General features: G+C 42.2%; 1 protein-coding gene across 3 annotated transcripts in view; it reads left to right on the top strand.

Moving 5' to 3' along the window:
- Nucleotides 1-15537, top strand: part of slit1a (slit homolog 1a) — a 57183-nt gene extending 41646 nt beyond the window's left edge. Inside the window, exons 13-37 of one of the 3 annotated variants that reach the window (XM_079560122.1) lie at nt 145-288; nt 539-702; nt 1380-1403; nt 3381-3525; nt 3599-3673; nt 3757-3900; nt 3975-4118; nt 4653-4819; nt 5336-5468; nt 6220-6288; nt 6363-6434; nt 6514-6585; nt 8475-8546; nt 9433-9596; nt 9659-9783; nt 9872-9969; nt 10043-10182; nt 10262-10355; nt 10669-10806; nt 10874-11102; nt 11176-11306; nt 11381-11535; nt 12044-12332; nt 12431-12642; nt 12795-15537. In XM_079560122.1, the coding sequence (XP_079416248.1) occupies nt 145-288; nt 539-702; nt 1380-1403; nt 3381-3525; nt 3599-3673; nt 3757-3900; nt 3975-4118; nt 4653-4819; nt 5336-5468; nt 6220-6288; nt 6363-6434; nt 6514-6585; nt 8475-8546; nt 9433-9596; nt 9659-9783; nt 9872-9969; nt 10043-10182; nt 10262-10355; nt 10669-10806; nt 10874-11102; nt 11176-11306; nt 11381-11535; nt 12044-12332; nt 12431-12642; nt 12795-13033 (3439 nt within the window). In that variant the 3' untranslated portion in view covers nt 13034-15537. Of the gene's footprint in view, nt 1-144; nt 289-538; nt 703-1379; nt 1404-3380; nt 3526-3598; nt 3674-3756; nt 3901-3974; nt 4119-4652; nt 4820-5335; nt 5469-6219; nt 6289-6362; nt 6435-6513; nt 6586-8474; nt 8547-9432; nt 9597-9658; nt 9784-9871; nt 9970-10042; nt 10183-10261; nt 10356-10668; nt 10807-10873; nt 11103-11175; nt 11307-11380; nt 11575-12043; nt 12333-12430; nt 12643-12794 lie in introns of all 3 variants that reach the window. The other 2 variants (XM_079560120.1, XM_079560121.1) reach the window with 2 other exon arrangements.
- The last annotated feature ends 5724 nt before the right edge of the window (nt 15538-21261 follow it).

Below are 21261 nucleotides of genomic sequence, written 5' to 3'. Positions count from 1 at the left end.
TGAGCCATAACCTTCAGATAAACTTAGTACCTGGTCATAGTTTTCTTGGTACAGTAGAATGCATAATGAAAGAGGCTTTAAAGAAACAGTGACAGGCGCCTCCTTCATCTGCCCTTTTCCACATCTTCCCTTTTTTCTCCCCAGGTTGCTGAATGCCAATAAGATTCACTGTGTGCGCGCCAACACCTTCCAGGACCTGCAGAATCTCTCACTGTTGTCTTTGTATGACAATAAAATTCAGACCCTTGTCAAGGGCACCTTTACTTCCCTGAGAGCTATACAGACTTTGTGAGTCACACAAACAGATGAAACACACAGTACAAGCTGCAGCACATGATTGTAACTAAAATAATAATATCAAAATACAACTATACCAGCTCTCTGTTTTGTTCCCTGCATAAGATTATGTTTCCAAAATAATTGCACCCCTAGTTTACACTTATTTACGGCTCTGCTTTTGTTTTTCTCTGCTGCTTGAAGACTTACATAGTAGGTTTAAACTGTACACTGATTTACATATTACTATCCCTTTCTGCAGGCACCTGGCCCAGAACCCATTTATTTGTGACTGTAACCTGAAGTGGCTCGCTGACTACCTTCGCACGAACCCCATTGAGACAAGTGGTGCCCGCTGTGCCAGCCCTCGTCGTCTTGCCAACAAACGCATTGGACAAATTAAGAGCAAGAAATTCCGCTGCTCCGGTAGGCATTTCCTCTCACTGACCAGCTCCTGCTTCGTTTTCTAATGCCCACTTGACACTTATCTTAACCAGCTGGGATTTATTTGACCAACCGTTTGCTTTTCTTCGACTCCACTCTCTCTCTACTCATCAATTTGGGCCTTTCTGCTGCGCTCTCTCATCAATATTTCAAATACAAAATATTCCCACATGGTGTGTCTGGTTTCTCATTTTGGCTGGAGTGAGGTAACATCACATCTCGAGCCTGGTTTCTTTGTGTGCCCTGCATTGCTTTACCTTGTGCCCACCTCTACCTCGCTTCATCTGGGTCCACTGCTCTCGGGTCTCTTTATGCTCCTTCTGCCTACAGCTGGCCGATATTACCCTTTTTTTTTCATATTGATAAATCTCATACTTCAAGCCTCCTGTACCCTACCCTGCACGCTGTTGTACTTTCATTCTCTTTGTCATTATTTCTTTTTATTGTTTATTGTTGTCAATGTCTCTTCCTATTGCCATAAATCCATTCATGTTTGTTGTATACCAAATACAGAGCGAGAGTTTTGGCTGCTCTGTTGGAAAGTTTTTATACATTGTGCGTCATATATAACCACTATATATATGACTTTTAAAGCATAGCAACATTGCTGCTATGCCTTGGTCACTGACATCCAATCCTCTTTCTTTTGTCCATCACAGCCAAAGAGCAGTACACAATCCCTGGTAAGTGGCATATAAACATCTATCATTTCTTCTTCAATAAAAAAAGCCTTTCGTCAGTTTCATAAGGAAAAACAAAGGGGTAGGGGGTGTTAATAATAAGTTCCTAACTCAATAATGGTAGATTGTGGCTTGTGTAAAGTTCTATGTGGATTTAAACACACAGTGATAAACTCGAGCTTTCCCTTCTTTAATCAATATTAAGTGATACTTTTTACATTCAAAGCTGATTAAACACACACTGTCAAAAACAGTGGTTAATTTCATCCTCCCCGAATACGACAATGAAAACCACAATAGACATGCTAGTCATTAACATCCCAGGATTCCCATAATGCATTTATAATGAGGGCGCAGCGGGGACATGCTGTGCCTACAGTGATGAGTCATCGTGCACCTCTGAGAGGAAAGCCCCATGGCTCTGTTTCCTCCGCTTTCATTCCATTCCGCTCACAGTAAAAGTGTCACCACTACGCATTTATGATGGTGGCAGTGACTCAGTTTCTACGGAGCTTTCCCAGTTCATCTGCATTTTTGAGATCAAAGGATTTCTTTCTCTCTGGCAGGAAATATGTTTGCATGACTGACCAAGACAGGAAAAAGTTATTTTTGATTGTCCATATCACCTTTAACCTCTTACCCCCGCCTTAACCAAGAACATTTTCTCCAGTTCGGCATTACCCAAATCGAAAAGCTTCTCGACTGGAGAGCAACAGTGTAATGCCTCATTTGAAAGCTAAGATCTACAAAAGGGATCTTAACTTTTATGTCACGTCGTCACCGTGTTTTGTCACATTTTCAAAGCTTTTTTGTTGCATTTTTGTCACTTTTTCGACATGTTTATGTTGCATTTTTGTCATGTTTTTGGAGGGTTTTTTTGTTGCTTTTTCGCTTTTTTATTTCATTGCATTTTTGTTGTGTTTTCATCACTTTTTTGTCACTTTTTATGTTGTATTTTTGTTGCTTTTCCAGCTCGTTTTTGTCACTTCTTTGTTGCATTTTCGTCTTGGTATTGTCACTGTTTTGTTTTTTTGGTCACATTTATGTTGGGTTTCCATCCGCTATTTTGATGCTTTTATTTTAAGCTTTTAGATTTGGGTATAGCCGAACTGGAGAATATGTGCTTGGTTCAGGAGGGGGTAAAGAGGTTAAAGTCAAAATATCACACAGACAAAGACCTGGAAAAGAAAACTTGATCTGGGAAACTAGGTTTTTGTTGGGCACGTGGCATTTAAGAGTGAGCCTCAGAGTCATGTTGGTGGCATTTAAATGATGGTTCTTGTGTCTGTCATCATTCTCTCAATCTCCCTCAGTCAGATTAGATCCTAACAATACAAAAGGGCCTGCTTATTCCTCACAATGATGAAGACATGGGCGTCACACACACACCCACTCATCGTCACAGGCCACTCCCTGAGGCTGCTCCATTATTGAGAAGCTATGATGTAACCGGGAACACACTTTTGTGCATGCAGCGTCTATTCATAGGCTGAGGAATTGGAGGAAATGTTCCCCTCTTCACACAGTGCCTCTGTCTGACTCCACACGTCTGTCTTCTTCTGTCTTCAATGTTATCTCTGCTGCTCTCCTCTGTTCTTTAACTCCACCTGTCTGTACCATCACCTCCACTCACCATCGTCTCCCTTTCTCTCTCTGATGTGCTCTGCATCAGTGGAGCCGGCTTTCCAAATCCTCTTTGGCATCCATATCTCACCGTCTCTTCTACTGTTCTTTACAGCCCAATGCTCCCACTTGTCCAAAATAACTTGTCCCCAGCGTTCATCTTGCTGCTCTGGTTTGCTCAGAGATGTTCCAAGGGCTCCTAGGGTTGGAGTTTTCTGCCTGAGGTCAAAGCAGGACAGACATACAGTCGGCTTTTTAAGGATAGGGCTGCGTGACTGAAAGCATCATGGGAAAAGGCAGTCTGGATGTAGTCTGCATTGAAATGACTCCTAAAATGCTTTTTGTTGCATGTTAAAGGTACGGAAGACACCCGTCTGAACAACGCATGTAACAGCGATCCAGTTTGTCCTCCGAAATGTCGCTGTGAGTCCAACGTAGTGGACTGTTCCAACCTGAAGCTCACCAAGATCCCTGAGCACATCCCTGCATCCACCTCTGAACTGTAAGGCATCGCTGTTTCTGAACGTTCCAATTTAAGTGCAATCGTGCAATATTGTTTATTGTTTTTTTTCTAGCCGCCTCAACAACAACGAGATCACGATTCTAGAGGCAACTGGAGTTTTCAAAAACCTTTCTCAGCTGAAGAAAATGTGAGTTTACACCTCAGCTAAAACACATTTGTATTTCATTTTTACATTACTGATGTGTCCTCGGTTTGTTTTCTCTTTCATAGAAACCTTAGCAACAACAAAATCACTGAGGTTGAAGATGGTGCCTTTGAAGGCGCCTCCTCTGTAAATGAGCTGCACCTCACAGCCAATCAGATCGACTCTGTCCGTAGCGGGATGTTTCGGGGTCTGGAGGGTCTGCGCATGCTGTGAGTATTAACTAAGGATGTGAACATTGACGCTTATGAAAGTGCAGTGCTAAAGGACTTTCTCCTTCATGCAGAATGCTGAGGAACAACAAGATAAGCTGTGTTCACAACGACAGCTTCGCTGGTTTGCACAACGTCCGCCTCCTGTCACTGTATGACAACCAGCTGACCACCATCACCCCGGGAGCCTTTGACACGCTGCAGACATTATCAACACTGTAAGATCTGACCACAAGTCATGATTTATTTGCCTCCAAATCCACCTTGTTTTAAATTTAGTCCTGATTTAGTATTTATTAGCCTTATTTTTGACACAATTTGATGAAAAAAGGAAATCATTTAATACCATTTTATTTATCAATAAAATGTTGTACTAATGTCATTATCACAATGCTCAAGACCAGGTGTGTCCAAAGTGCGGCCCGTGGGTCAAATGTGGACCTCAAACACTTTTTTGGTGGCCCTCAGGATAGAGGTTGCATTGGCCCGTTTTACTAGTTTTAATAATCCTACACAACGAAAACCGACAAAGCTGGCACTTTGGTTCAAAGCCTAAATAAAGGCGTGGGGACGGTTTCAAACTCTTTTAAATGTCGCAAGTTGAACATTTTACTGCACTGACCATCCATGTGTGACCCTTCATTCTTGGCACTCTTTAATATGTGGCCCTCGATGAAAAAGGTTCGGACTCCCCTGCTCAAGACAGTTATTGAATATATCTGATATTGTGCATATCGTTTTTTTTTTTACAGCAACCTCTTGGCTAACTCGTTCAGCTGTGACTGCCGCCTGGCCTGGCTCGGTGATTGGCTCAGAAGCAGGAAGATAGTCACCGGAAACCCTCGGTGCCAGCGTCCTGCGTTCCTCAAAGAGATCCCTTTGCAGGATGTGGCTCTGCCAGATTTCCGCTGTGAAGAAGGTTGGTACTGTCAGAATAATTTTGACTTTGTGTTATGAAGAATGGAGTATTGCTTTCAGATGAACTTGTCCAAGATTTTGTCTCATGAATAGCTTGAAATTACCTTTTTGAAATGACTGATAAACACTTTCTCATTGACTTTGTCCTCGCGGCACTCTCCACAAAGTGAGATCCTACTGAATAATGGCTGTTCTTGTCCTCTTCTACTGTTTACTGAATAGATTGCCACTCTGCACTTCCTAAGCTTCCCGTCGATAGTGGTCTGTGGCTATTGAGCCGTTTGCCTTATTGACCAGTCAGCCTATTTGCACCTCAATGAATGTTAGACTTGTCAGCAGGCCCCACGCCTCCATTCTCTTCCCTGGCTGATCAATACTACATCGGAGGAACTCTGATTATTCTGCCCAAAAGAACTTTCTACAACACCCTCATTCTTCTTTCTATTGTTTGCCAGTGTTAATAGGTGCATCATTTGTACAGTGTTGAACTAAAAGTTATCAACATGAACTTTTGCAGGCCAAGAGGAGTTGAGCTGTGTGCCTCGACCCCAGTGTCCCAGTGAGTGCACTTGTGTGGAGACTGTTGTTCGCTGCAGCAACAAGCACCTCCACTCTCTGCCCAAAGGCATCCCCAGAAATGTGACAGAACTGTGAGTGGCTTACTTCTTTGCTATATGTCTCTAAAAACACACAGATTGATAATGAATTGGTCTCCAAGTAAATTGTAGAAAACAGCAGCAAATGATGATGATTTCATCCTGCGGGGATGAGAGGAAAGGAAACGAGTCCATAAAGCCTCCAGTTTTTCTCCCAGACTTGTGCCCTAGGGGCCAACACTGATGTCACTCTCACAGTGAGAGCCAGGCACTGTGTGTTTGTGCATAGTTGTGTGGGGGCCAAAGGCTGTCCACGGGAGCAAGAGGACATTTTAATGAGCAGTTTTCAATGGAAAAGGGAGTGACAGAAGAGGTCCAATACTTTCCTTCTCCACACCCTTGCTGCGTGAGCCTAAGGCCTGTCATTGTAGCAGCAGGTGTGACCAGGTGTGCTCCTCTGTTCTGTGCTTTCATCTTGTCATCTGCAACCCGCTAGTCCATCATTATCCCAAGTGCCCTCTGCGTCATCATTGCCTATCATTAGCTCTAAACTGAGGAGACCCCCATGTAAATTAAGTCCCCCTAAGCTCTTCCCACCCCTGAAACAAGGACAAATAATAGTGAAAGCCCGTGTCACAAAGCACTATTATTTCGTATATTAAACCTAATCTAAGTATTGTCTACTTAACTAGCCTTGTGACAAGGTTCTTCCTTTTGCTTGTTTTTGGTATTATTGTATATGCTTTGTTTGATTAGGACTTTGGTTGTTTTATTACATTATCAATACCTATTTTTCTGCTTTTAGTTACTTGGATGGAAACCAGTTTAGTATTGTGCCAAAGGAGCTGTCTTCCTTCAAGTATCTACAGCTGGTGTAAGTGCACATTGTCTTTCTCTCTCTCTGTATTTAATTGCAAATGTAAACTTCATCTTTTTGATCTTTCTCAGAGACCTGAGCAACAACAAGATCAACTCTTTGACCAACTCATCTTTTGCCAACATGAGCCAGCTCACTACACTGTAAGGCCTGAGCAGCTTAACACACAGATAATGTTCAATGTTTACTGTTTATTCTCATGTATTTGTTTATACATCCCAGAATCCTGAGTTACAACTCCCTACGCTGTATTCCCAGAATGGCCTTCAGTGGGCTACACTCCCTTCGGCTGCTGTGAGTTGTTTTCCTCGAGTTCTGCTGACACATGTTTTTTTTTAGTACAGTACATTGACGTTTCTCTTTCTCTTTATTTATGAAATATTTTTGTCACACCCGAGAAAGTGTCCTTAAAGGTAGCATTGATGTTATTTTTAACAATGTGCTCAAAAACTAGATGACAACACAGCACAGTGAAGTTGAATGTTTTCCTCAGACTACAGACACCACACTTGTTGGAAATCTTTGATTGGCTCCAGAGACTTGACACACAGTCTAAATAATTATGACAGGCGAAGAACACATTCACGACGTCTAACCTGTTTTTAGAGACAAAAACAGTTGTCATTAATTTCGGTACAACTGAAGTCACCAGTCCTACTACTCGGATTCCTTTGGATCAGTGGTTGATCTGCACCTAATCATTATTCCAGTATTGAACATGCCTTTAAGCAAAGCCTTATTTTAAATAGTGTATATGACAGAAAGTGCTGCCTACTGAAGCTGTCCATTCACTCTTAACTCTCTGACTTTTGGCATATATGTTTGTCATCTACTGGGTCTGAGCCCATTAGCGTGAGTGTGGGAGTAGAATTATCAGTCGTCCATGTGGGCTCGTAGCAGGCACACTTTTTACTGCAGACAACAAAGCTTCAACAAAGCCTCTGTTTTACAGCAGGATTCAAATAAAGTCCCTGATTATTACGAGACACAAAGTGAGAGGGGCCTTTAGCGTGGAATGAGAGTGAAGCTTGGTCGTCATTAGCTGATGTTGCCTCACTGATGCCTGGCCTTATTGCTTTGATCTCTAACGAAGCCATGTCCATTACTTCTGCTCTTAACCACTCACGCCACCTTTCAACGTGAAATAGTGGCAGACGCCATGTGAGGCCCTCCCCCACGTCACACATGCTAAACAGCCCAAGAACTATATAAAAGTGCACAGTGTCTGGGCTACCTTATTTCCTCACATACAGGTCCAAAAGAAACTTTGATCTTGCCAGTCTTAATCACTCATAGACTTTCTTACAGATAGAGGGTGCTGCCATGCATTACAAAGAAAAACGTTCAGGTTTTTGTATTCTGCAACGGTAAACCTGTCTTTAATATCTTTCTACATTTAAGAGCCAACCCAAGGACCAGAGTTCAGAAATGAAAACTTCACAGAAACCACAACAAGCTGCTTGTGGTGGTTGAAAGAGAGTTTGTGAAATGCTCAGGTTCTAAAAATCTTTATAAAGCTACACCTCTGGCTTTACACAGCTGTAAAATTGAGAGGAATCATTAACGCTAAAAGCTTCAAACAGGTCAGTGGTCTGGGCTGGCCGTGAATGTGGTTAGGTTTGCTCTCTGTGTGTATGATGCTTGTGGTTATACCAGAAGCATTAATAAGCCGCTAATTGGCCCCGTGGGTTTTAGGTGTGAAGGGAGTTGAGAAAGTGCCTCAGCAGGATCAACCATTTTTAAATGTAAATGTGTTTATAAATATTTAGCTTTATAAGCTTTATTTAGCTTTATTTAGCTTATTATATATATAGATGTTAATGGTAGAGTTTTTTGTCATGTAAGAACACACATTAGACTCTTCTCTAAAACACAACTGATTATTAGTTATTTTAGTATATGTTTTTGTTATGAGTCAGCAAACCTTATTGGAGACCCTCATGCAGCTAGGTGGTTAAATGGATCAAAGACTTTGTACTTAGTCTTAATATATGTGGTGTTGTTATGGGTTATTACTACTTCATTATGAGTGGCCATCAAACAGTAATGGTTTGGATTACATGGGCTGTCAGTCATCCAGCCATTTGGCTGACTGATGTTATATTACACCAGTTTCTCGTGCAACATAGAATTCAAGAACTCTTTTGTGACACTGCCTTTTTGTTTTGTTTTTTTGTATTTAGGTCTCTTCATGGCAATGACATTTCTGACCTCCCTGAAGGCATCTTCAATGACGTGGCTTCCCTTTCTCATTTGTGAGTAAACATACTTTAAGGATAACTAGCGTTGATCACAGAGTGTAGTCTATGCATCATGTTTCTAGCCTTCAAACAGAGAGCTGGGATTCAGAGGCTTCTAGAAGTTCTTCATAGTCTGCTGACAGCGATGTTTCTGTATGATCTTGAGTCTGTGTGTTTTGGTGCTGCTGTGCTGGACGTGTAAGATGACACACAAGTGGACTGTGTCCCCTTTGCTTTTCAGCCTAGATATTCACTTTATCCCATTACAACCACAGATCAATAGAGCTATCAGTGTGTCAGGAGAGGAGCAGGGGGAGGGTTCAGGAAGGCTGACTGTAGATAAATAAACACAGCTTTATTGGAGAATGCAACAGAAGTCAGGGGCGCCTTGCTGAAGGAAGGATGATGGCAGGCCATTGATCCACAGTCACCGTCAAGTGGCTTTCATGTTAGCAGATGTCAAGTGTCAGATATTGGAGCGGCAGTCGAGGAGCCTGTGTTTCAGCGTAATGGAACAGCATCGATTTAGTTTGTTTGTGCATCCAACCCAACGACAGAGCTCCATTGATTCACGACCACCATGACAGGAGTAGTTAAGTTTGCCGTCTGTTCACACATTTGACTGTAATTAAGAAATGGTTACGAAGTAAAATACAGCCTTCAGTTGTATTAAGATTAAACAAAACATTTATTTTCACTCTTTTGATAAATTCTTTGTGAGTTTAAGGCAGCAGAGACTCCAGCTGGTTGTTCTGAGCTCTCTGCTTTATTGACTTTGACCTTTTAACAAAGTTACTACGTTAATTAGTGCTACTTAATTTAACATTTTACAATATGACTTTCGGTCACACCTTTGTAACCCTTTTGTGGTGTATGTGTTCAACATTTTTGTCCTTTACAGAGCCATTGGTGCCAACCCACTGTACTGTGACTGCCGGCTGCGGTGGCTGTCTGACTGGGTAAAGACAGGCTACAAAGAGCCTGGTATTGCCCGCTGTGCTGGTCCACAGGGGATGGATGGCAAGCTACTGCTGACTACACCTGCTAAAAAGTTTGAATGCAATGGTAAGTTTAGCCTCCAAGCCCATTAAATGTGATGAATTGTGACTTACACTCTGTTTATGTAGATGAGGTGGACACTGCAGTTTTGGCGAAATGCAACCCATGTCTTTCCAATCCATGTTTAAATCATGGCATATGCCACAGTGATCTGGCAGACATCTACAGATGCAGCTGTCCTCCAGGTTTTAAGGTATAATATGAATAAAAATCAACCAACATTTAAATGTTTCAGCTGTTGTTAATGTTAATTGAGCATAATTAAATTTCCTTTATCTTAGGGAAAGAACTGTGAAACAGCACTTAATGCTTGTGTTAGTAACCCGTGCGCCAATGGAGGAACCTGCCAAGTTGAAGAGGAGGATGAAGGAAAATACAGGTGAGATTATTTCATTCAGTGCTACAAAAGCACAATACTTTGGAGCTTATGGTTCTAACATTGTACTTGACAGCTGTCTGTGTCCACTGGGCTTTGAGGGCCCACGGTGCCAAACCAACACTGACGACTGTGATGACAATGACTGTGAAAACGGAGCAACATGCATCGATGGAGTCAACAACTATACTTGCTTTTGCCCTCCCTACTACACCGGTTAGTGTGTGTGTGTGTGTGTGTGTGTGTGCGTGTAAGTTTATATTTATTTATTTATTCAATTGTGGTTTCTCTAAAGGAGAGATGTGTGAAGAATTGGAGGATGTGTGCGCCCCAGGTCGAAGCCCCTGCCAGCACCAGTCTACCTGCCTCATCACATCTAATGGCCCCAAGTGAGTGCCTGCATCATCAGTGTCTAACTCAGGGGTCTCCAACCTTTTTTTGCCCGGCGGGCTACTTTTACACAAAGTACAAAACGACAGAGAACGACTAATGCTTCAAAGACACTTTCTCTCAATGGAGAAATGTACTTGCATATTGTGTTCAGTGCGTTCAGAACAAAAAGAAAAAAAATCTAAAATGTGAGTCGTCATGTAGAAATGCAGTGTCGGTAGCTACCGAGAAAGGGCTAGAGAGCTCCTGGATGGAGATCCCTGGTTGAACCCATGTCCACTACTCCACATTTAATGGTTCCCGTTTGTTCAGGTGTGTGTGCTCTCCTGGTTATGTTGGTGATGACTGCAGTATAGACTATAATGACTGTGAGGAGCATCGCTGTCAGAATGGGGCACAGTGTGTAGATGAACTTAATGGATACTCTTGTGACTGTCCTGAGGGATACAGGTAAAAAACATTATTTTACATCAATGATGCAATCTCCGCTATTTACTTATTGTCCCTGTCACTATAGCGGCCAGCTGTGTGAGGTTGCACCATCATTGGTGTCTTTGTGTGAGCTGGCAGACTGCCAGAATGATGCCCCTTGTGTGGAACAGGGAGGCCATGCCCTTTGCCAGTGTCCACCCGAGTTTGGGGGACCACGCTGTGAAAAGCTTGTCAGTGTCAACTTTGTGGACCGAGATTCATACTTGTTGCTATCTGACCTAAAAAACTGGCCTCAAGCCAACATCACCCTTCAGGTAAGTACATGTACAAAAGCTTTGTAGTCTATAATCTGCTCTCTAGTGCTAATTACATGTAAAATTTGCTCAGGTGTCAACAGCTGAGGACAATGGAATTCTGTTATATAATGGAGACAATGATCATATTGCTGTGGAGCTCTTTCAGGGTCACGTTAAAGTGAGCTATGACCCAGGCAGTCAGCCTGGACATGCCATTTACAGGTAAGCTGCTACACTTCTGAATGATCTTTCCATAATACAGTTTAACTGACACAGTCTCTGCTTCCTTTCACCAGCACTGAGACCATCAATGATGGCCAGTTCCATACAGTGGAGCTGGTGACCTTTGACCAGATGGTGAACCTGTCTATTGATGGAGGTCTCCCAACCACAATGGACAGCTTTGGGGCGTCGCGGCCCCTTAATGGGGAAGCTCCACTTTATGTGGGGGGTAGGGGCCCTCTCCAGAACTCACCTTCCTCCTCTGCAGGCACTCTTTACTACTACACTACTGTCACCCCCCTCCCCTCCGCTTTGTTTTCACCAGAGCCAAAAAATGCATCCCACTCTCACTCCTGTCCTTGTGCTGTAGTTGCATTTTGCCACACTCACAACCTTGTTTTCACTGGCATATATAATGAAGCAAGGCCGCCCTCTATTGACTTGACTGAGTATTACATCAAGATTCGCAGCTCTATACATGACATTTGACCATTTAGCAATGGTCTAGATAAGAAACGAAGAAAAGAGACTGTGATCCTTTGAGTTGTACGTGCTTTGCTGTGTTGTTTTTAATGTAAAACCTTCAGAACTTTTTTTCTTCTAATCTTTGTGTCTCAGTAAGCCCATGCATATATTTTCATTACCCATAAATCATTACAGCCCCTTGTTTGCTGTTTGTCTGTGGCTGCTTCTTCTGTTGACCTCCATCAGAAACCTTGTGTTTATCTTGTCTACAGGTATGCCTGTGGATGCTCATTCGGGGGCTTTTCGATTGTGGCAAATTCAGAATGGCACCAGTTTCCATGGTTGTATCCAGAACCTGTACATCAACAATGAGCTACAGGACTTCACCAAAACCCAGATGAAGCCTGGTGTGGTGCCAGGCTGTGAGCCTTGTAAAAAGATCTACTGTGTGCATGGCATCTGCCAGCCTGACGGCTTTCATGGGCCGGTGTGCCACTGCCAGCTTGGCTGGAGCGGGCCACACTGTGACCAGCCTTCCTCCAACCCCTGCCAAGGCAGCAAGTAAGTGTGTTTCTTATAAATAATGTAGATACAAAACTATAACTTTTACCATAATTATCAAAATAAGTCCTAAAAGATACACATGTCTTTTGTATCAGGTGTGTCCATGGAAAGTGTATCCCGCTGGACAGCCAATCATATCGTTGTGAGTGCGAAGAGGGGTACCGGGGTGCACTCTGTAACCAACAGGGGGAGCTATTTAACCCATGCCGACACTTGTCCTGCAAGCACGGTCGGTGCCAAATTTCAGACACTGGCGATGCCTACTGCCATTGTGAAAGTGGATACACTGGGGAGCTGTGCGATGCAGGTAAGTCTACACTCAGTGTTTTTACTGTTTTGTTGCTTAGCTGTAGCTAATTGTAAAGCATCTCTGTGTCTCAAAAACATTATATATGTGCATCGCTCAGTGGTTCCTGCTGTGGTTTGAGCTGTCTAACTATGGAGGCGTATCTGTTGCAGAGTCTGAGTGCAGAGGGGAACCTGTGCGAGACTTCTACCAGGTGCAGCGAGGGTATGCCATCTGTCAGACCACCCGTATGGTGTCCTGGGTCGAGTGTTCAGGTGTGTGTGACACAGGAGCCTGCTGCGCCAGCCAGAGGATGAAGCGTCGGAAATACACCTTTGAGTGCAGTGATGGTACTTCCTTCACGGAGGAGGTAGAAAAGACCATCAAGTGTGGCTGTGTGGGCTGTATGTAGCACTCTAAAGCCCATTCCCCGTTGCTGAGTAGAAGATGCAAAAGAAATAAGCAGACAACACAAGATGGATGCAAGTGAAGGAGGAGAAGAAAAAGTATAAGAATATATATATATAAACCTTTATTCATGTATTATGTAAAACAGAAAAAATCCTCCCCTTCTAAGAGTGTGCAAACGTCAGCATCTCGGAGCAACCAATCGTGTAAGTTCAGCATTCTTCCGTGTATCTGGATTTTATGATAACAGGAGTGGGGCATCAGCCAATACACTTCACCTAGTGTCACTTTATCCATGGCCTTTGAAGGCCATCACCATGTTCCATCTGAAACTGCTGGTGGAGTAACTATCCAGTTGGAGTGGACTAAAGCTACAGACGGACTCAGAGAGATTCTTGAGCTGAACTGTGAGGTTTGTGGTTCAACCAAGACTGGAGTTAAGTTTGGTGTCATCCTTTCTTTACATTCTTCTGCATGTGCGCACATGAAGAAAAGCAGAAGACATCCTGAGACTGGCACAGCGTTGCCTTTATGGATGGAGCCCACATGTCAGAGGTGCAGGTCCTCCATCATACACGTCTATACTACATGCATGGTATCGCTACGTAGTGAGCACACAGCTGTTGTGCGAGGCCTTGTATGATAAAAAAATAATGATTTGAACAGAAATAAAGTGGTGCTGGCAGTGCCATTGGGATTTAGGTAAAATACTAAACCCTTCCTCCTTGTGGAGCTGGTGCTTATCCTGCTCCTAAAGCCTGTAGTGAAATAGTGCAAACTGCTGCATGTGAAGATGGTTTGCCAACAAACAAGTAGAATGTCATGATTGAAAAAAAGTAAATTCAAAACAAATGAGATACAGAAATATTTTCTGTCATGTTTGTTTTGTTATGTATAGTCATATCCTGTATTTTCTTTTTTATTATTATGTAACTCCTTTAGCCTTTTGCCCCAGCAATTCTTTCTATAGAAATGAAATCCTAACAGATATTAATATATATACATACTATATATTTGTATTTCCTTTTGGTGTAGTATTTTAAATGTTAAATTGTACGTCTGTTTGTAACAGGTGAATTGCATTTGGATTAAGTCCTTTTTTTTCCTCATTTTATTTGACTAATATTAAGGTTATGAAAAACCTCACCAAAAGTGCAGCAGCAGCAGCAGCTCTGTCTTGTTGTTATACGGTATCAGGCAGTATTGTTCTTCTATGTTAATAATGATGTATATTATGTTGTCTTCCATGTGAATATTACATCTAAATTGTGAGAGTGTGTTTTGTTCTATTTATTTTCTCAATTGTCATTTTTATAAAGTTGCTATATTTTGTTTTCTGCAAAATTAATAAAAAAGTTGTAAAAAAAAGAAAAGAAAAAAAAAGAAAAATATATACACCTCTGAACAATATCCCGCAACTCTGTAAAGTATTTGACATTGTTTGGCCGCAGATTACAATAGTATTTTTTATTCCTCTTGGACATTCCTTACTTTTCAGCCAGAGGTCACAGAGAGGAGTACAACCTGTCATGTCTTTGTAAATATCACACTTGTCTGCTTCTCTTTTACATTATTTTTTTTTTCTGAATTGAGAGGAATTTTGTGTTCTATTTTTGTGGAGTCAAGCTCAACAGATTGTAAGCTGCTGTCGAGAAAGAGGACTTAAAAGTCTCCGTGGACACTGAATATGCTACTCATCTGCATTTGTACAAACAGGACACTGTGACATGCCACTGGTCGACTGCTGTCGGACACACAGAAAACTCTGGACAGTTCTGTGCCTGAAGCTTCTCACTGGCTGTTCACATACTGGATTTGGTGCCAAGAAAACTACTCCCTGAATGTATAAATGTGTATAGATAAAAATTAAGCTCATCCATGAACATTAACTGTTATTTAGTTTGTAATGTTAGCCTCACTGTTCAAAAGTCCATTGTTGTAAGAGGTGGTTCTCCTCAGAGTGCCATTGTTTTTCGATTTTGCTAACTCTATGTAAAATCAATTGGTATATTGACACATTACAGAGCTCCATTTGGTTACTTTGCTATTGATGTGATTCTGTGGTGTGCAATAACAGATTGGTCACTGTAAATCTTAAGCTGTGCTCCTCATGAGGTGCAACATTAGTCAAATGTGGCTTGATGCTCCACCTGCACTGTATTGCATATATTGTATGTGCATCCAACTTCCTGGTAGACATCTTAGTGGTGCTTGTGCTTATGAAGTAGAATGCTTAATTCAGTACAAATATGGTAGTTATTTGGTTAGATGGCCAAAACGGTTCCATCATACGAACTACAAAAATGTCATAATGTTGTAAATTACACTATGTTTCCCGTGAAGTGAACTGTTGCAAAGAGAAAATCTTGGCCTAGTTTTGTTTCTTTTGTGTTACAGGATTGTTTGTGGGATTGAACTAAGATGATCCCGATAACGCTGAATGTATGTTTTGCCACCGACAAAATGTTTACCAAACCTCCACGCTTTTCATTAATTAAAACATCTGTGTGTGCTTGGCCTGGTTCCTCTGTGTCATTGTGTACAAACATGGATGCAAGCCTACGGAACAGAATGGATGTGGCGGGATAAAATAGGATACAGTTCAGTTAAGAAAACATCAAAATCTTTGTAAACAATAAACCAAACAGTAGAATTTACCCAACACACGACGGGCACTGCAGTCATTAAAAAGAAATATTTATGTCAACTCAGCAAAAAAATACAATGTCCTTGATGATGACACATTTATGTAAATCCCACAAATAAAGCAGTTTCTTTACTAATATACAAAAATGAAAATCTTTAAATACCAAGAATAAACATGTTCAAGTCTGATATTTGGTAGACTTTGCTAAATACATGAGGCTGCACGACTCCTTAAATAACATTAAAATATGACAGCTTTTTTTGCATTTACATGACAAATCTCCAACAGAACACTGCTAAAATTCTGTGACTCATGTTTATCAAACTTCACATTGAGAGAACATTTAATGACAAACCATAAAACAGTAACACTTAATGCAAACATGTGACTACTAGGCTACTAAATAACATGACATGGGGAATAATAAAAGAAAGGTACTTTTCCTTTAATGCCAATCTTTCACATTGTTCACATTCACCATTTTTGTCAATACTCTCTGAACTCTCGCCAGCACAGCATCGCTACAGGCACTACAAAAAGCATGTAAAGTCTTGCATAGGCTTCATTATTCCTAATCTCTGCCACACATGTTGAAAACAGGGCACGGTCACAACAATAATAAAAATAAAATAAAAGTAAAATAAACAATGAATTTGAATGAGCATCACAATTAATGTAGAAATGTAATGCTTCGGGAATTTGGGTAATAAAAACACATGCACAGAACAGTATGGACAGCTACAACCCTGGAATCACAAAGTAAAACTAAATTTGAAATCCTAAAAGAGGAACACATTTCACATTCACTTTTTCATAGGATAAGGCACCCACTCAAAACAGTTACAAATGTTCACTTGGAAGACAAAAGAATGAAGGTACTGCAGTCTCCTTCAAGCATTTCCAATCATCACGTAAAGACGGAGTGAAAAAAGAAGAGAGAAGGAAACTGATGCTGGCCAGACGACTGAATTGCCAAACAGAACTGTATATAATATTAATATGCTAAAGACTATTTCGGTCTTCACTGTTCTAGAAACTTAAGTTATTTATATTCAGTTTTAAATAATTTATGGGATAAAATTAAATAAAATTGTGTGTGCAGTTACTTTGTCCTGGTCCGTTTTGCAGGTGTCTCTAGGAGTTCCTGAGCCTTTTTAGATGCACTGCGAGGTAACGTTGCAGTCTGACTTCTCTTTGCAGAAAGTTTCAAGGCTCCACTTCGGGTGCGTGTGAGCTCCTCTGCTGGGGTTGCTATTGTCTTATTACTCTTTACAGACTTCTTTGAGACGCTTTTAGGAGTTGCGATAGCAGAACCAGTCACATCGCTTTTTCTCTGGGACCTGGTCTGTACCTGCTCCGGTGAGGTGGGAACTTTGCTGGTGTTTTCTGCCTCTGGGTTTTCACTGCTTTTACTTTTAGCCTCTTCGGTGGATTCTTCCTGAACCTTTGCCGCTTTGGCCTTTGTAGGTTTATTGGTTTCTGCCGCCTTTTTGTCTTCCACTTTTTTGTCTGCTTTGTTTTTAGTTGTTGGAGTAACAATTGGCCCAGACCCCTCTGAGGGCTTATTTTTAGATGCCACAGTAACATCAGGCTCAGGTGCTGGTGGGGGTCCGAGTCTTTGAGAAGTTCTCTTTGGCAATTCCTTCTTTACTTCCTCCTTGGCCAGTTGTTTGCCTCCTGCAGCCTTCACAGCTTTATCCTTTGGAGGCGATTTTACTGACTTTTCTTCATTTGATTTCTCAACCAAAGTTTTCTTTTTGTCAGATTTTGTCACAGTGTCCTCTTGTTTTTTTACTTTTGGAGATGTCGATTTTAATGATTTCAGTTTAGATTTTGTTGTGCCTTTACTGAGCGATTTCAAACTTGCTTTTACTTTTGTTTTGTCTTTCCGTCTTGCATTGGCATGCTGAACCTGCATTTTCTCTCTGATATTTGAGTATTTCCTTAAAATTCTTGCACTTGCTGGATTTTGAGCTTTACTACTTTTAGGTTTTGGAGATTCTCGTTTGGAAGATGAACACACCTTTTTCAAACTAGGACTAGCCACATCTTTCTCTTTTTTCTCTTTCCCTTTAGCCAGACCAATCAACTCTTGCTCTAATGCTTTGGCTATGAGTTTCTGACTCTTGGGATTACTTTTTACAGGTGATGCAATGGCAAACTTCTTCAAGTGTTTTTTCAGACGCTCTGCCTGTAGACTTGGATAGATGCCCTGTGAACTTCCAGCTGCACCAGAGCTATGGAAACAGAGCTGTGTTTCAGAGGGAAGACGCGTGTTCACCTTTTTTACTATGACCAATGACTTGGTTTCTGTCGTTTCGAGAAACCAACGACAAATAGAACTGAGATCAAAACCTTTCATTAACAGCATTTGCACTGGGGAGTATTTGGGATTTTCCATTGTCTTGGATTTTCGAACCCGGCGTTTACTCTTCCATATTGCCGCCTGTCTGTCCGATTTGTTCCTGTGTTTAGGTGTTGGTTGCCCCTCTTTGTCAAGCTGCATCCACCCTTTGTGCATCTTGTCATACTTGAGGTTAAGGTTGGCGATTACCTGTTGGTTATCTTCCCCATTCAGAGCCTCCAAGAACTTGACACTAGTATGTTTAGGTGGATCTGATCTGGGGGTAAAGACAATGGCTGTTGAAGTACTTGGAGTACTTGGAGAGGGCCAGGCATTCATTTTTATCATTCTAATGGGTGATGACACTTCATTTGGTCTGTTAACCACTGGGGTCTGTCTCTGTGATCTTAAAGACAGTCTTTTGTCCTCAAAAGGTGGCGGCTGCTCAGTCTTGCTGCCCTCACGTCTCAAAGGCATTATTGTAGGTTTTTCACTGTCTGCAACACTAGTATCTGCACTTGCAGAACTATCTACTTCAGAGTCTACAGTGGGCTTTTGTGGTGCTGTGGACTTGCTAGGTTCTGACTCGTTTGGAAGAGTTTGTTTACTTCTCAAAAACATTGCCTGAGTCTGAGGTTCACTCTTTACCGGACTTTCAGGGGTAGTCACTTGTCCACTATCAACTTTCATAGTCTTATTCTCCTCAGGAGCAACCTTTGAGGGCCGCAGCTTGGGTTTGGACTTAACAGGGCTGTCTTCTTTACTTTGGGGCTGGCTATTTGAAGGTTCAGAAGGTTCATCCGTTTTCGACTCTACACTGGTCTCTGGAAATATGGATGTTTTTGCGGTTTGCGAGGATGCCTGGTCTAATGTAGGCGATGATGTGGGAGGAGGGGTAGACTCCACTTGGATAGAGGGGTCTAGTTTAGATTCAGTGTCTAAAGGTTGACTTGTAACAGCAGATTCAGTAGTAGCCATTGTGGCAGAACTAGGAGGTGTTGTTGGAGACTCAACCTGGCCTGAGGATCTTAGATTCCGTGTTAACGATGTGTTCTGTACAACTGTCCTTTTCCTGTTCACCTTTGATTTGCTTGTAGACACTTTAAGCTCAGGATTTACTGGTTTGTCAGGGGACTCCCCTTTTACTGAAGGGACAGAACAACTAGGATCTGTTTTCTCTGGCTCTGGTTTCTGCTCCACAGAGAGAGGTTTGTCTAAATTACTAGATCCTGTGTTTAACTTCTCATCACTTTTGTTTTGTGCCTTGCGAATACGTTTGCTTGGCATTTCTTTGGGTGGCACCGTCTGACCTGACCTACGGCGCAGGCTTCTATCAGACGCTAAAACAGGCATACCACTAACAAAACCCACAATGACTTCTTCAGTTTTCTCAATGAGCTTTGGCACCAAGGGGACATTTTTCTTTCTTCTCCATGGCAGCAATTCTTTTGACAGATCCTCGAGTGTTTTTGAAGATATATCAGATTCTTTAGGATCTTTCCTACACTCAGTGGCTGTTCTAGTGTTTGCTGTATTAGTTTCCTGTTTAGTGATCGTAACCTCTGCTGACTGCACTTCAGCGCTGGCACCCTCTGTCTCTACTGACCTCTCTGTATCAACAAGAGTATCTGTCTGACTCTCTTCAGTTGTTTCATCCTGCATTTTATCCGTTACATTTTCCTCTAGAGGTACTTCCTTCGCCTCTGGCGAGGTTTCATTTTGTTCAACACAAACTTCAATGTTATCTGAGGAAGCCTGTTCATCTGTTTGTTCTATGACACTGTCCTCCACTGATTCTGATAAGGTCTCTGGCAAAATGGGCTGCACTGTGTCATCTATGGTGCTTTCTTTTTCTTTGTCTATTGAAACTTGCGCGACAGTATCTTGAGTTTCACTGGGATTCTCTCCCTCAGCAGATATCTCTAGTGCTACACTCTCTTTTGCATTGTCTACTTCCCCTGCTGATGATGGACAAACAGCCTCTTCTACCAACTGCGTCTGGTCTGTTTGGCTGGTTTCGACTATAACATCTGCATCGGTTGCCGTCGTCTCTAGGGCCTGACCGGTCTCTGGCAACTTGCTCTCAGTCAGCTCTTGTGTGGCCATTTGTTGGACCACGGCTTCCCTGCACTCTACAGCACACGGCATATCCACAGGGGGCACACCTTTGGGCTTGGAGAGCTTTTGTTTTGGGGTAACAGTCGTGTTAAACTCTAGCAAAGGATTGGGAAAGTTCCCTCTTCCTGCCAGAGTACGAACAGTTTTTATCTCCCACACATCATCAGCGTACACGTGTCCTCTTGTGCTTTTTCGGGCATTGCGGCGCGGGACCAAACCCCGGTGGCGTTTTTTGAAACACTCTGTAATAGGTTTGTTAATATACACAATATCACAATGTCCAAGGTCAGGGTCGAGTATTATTCTATCATTGTAATCATTGTTCTGTTGTTCAGAAGGTGGGCGGATGGACTTTCTGGCAGTCCTGGGAGTGTTTGACAGAGATAAAGGTTTTGCAGATCGGTCATCACCATGTGACAAAGGTTGCCTGGCTGGTGGTGTGTGGCTAGGCTCATGTTTTTTAGAGGGAGAGCCGAGTCTAACACAAGGAATCTCGACTGAGCTTGAACTTAAGATACCCTGTCGGTCGTCAACAGATTGTGGCGAGAGAGACGTGGTGAGCACACACGATAACTTATTGCCAGCTGAAACACTACCAGTCTTCATTATTTTCAATTTTAGAGGCGCGTGATCGACTTGACTGCTGTTTTTAGCTTCTGTAGGAGGTGTAGTTGTGGGAGGGACTGAAGTCTGGATGAGGCTAGCATCGGAAATGTTCAAAGAGGGTGCTGGTGTAATGGACGGTTTTAGTTTTAAACAGCTGCTTATATTAGGTCTAACTTCTGGGTTGGAGTGAGATTTAGGGGGCTCAGCTTGTGGCTTGTTGGGAGTGACTGAATGGGGTCTTACTGGGGAATAGGAGCTTCGCCGGAGTTCATGTGCAGATACGATCGGTTGTGAAGACTTGGAGGGTGCGAGCGCCATAACCTCTGCCTGAAGGAACTTAATAGCACTGATGATTTGCCTCTGGTGGTGCAGACAGAGTTTGCACAGAAAATGTTCCAGTGTGGATTTAGACTGCAGCTCCTTGACTTTGCTGATCTGCACCTCTCTAGGCTCCCTGAAAAAACAAAAAAAACAAAACAAAATAATAGCTTATAGACCAAACAATAAGGGAAATATA

The sequence above is a fragment of the Gobius niger genome (assembly GCF_951799975.1).
Source record: "Gobius niger genome assembly, chromosome: 7".
Lineage (NCBI taxonomy): Eukaryota > Metazoa > Chordata > Actinopteri > Gobiiformes > Gobiidae > Gobius > Gobius niger.
The sequence above is the reverse complement of the archived record's forward strand: the minus strand, read 5'-3'. Positions and strand labels throughout refer to the sequence as shown.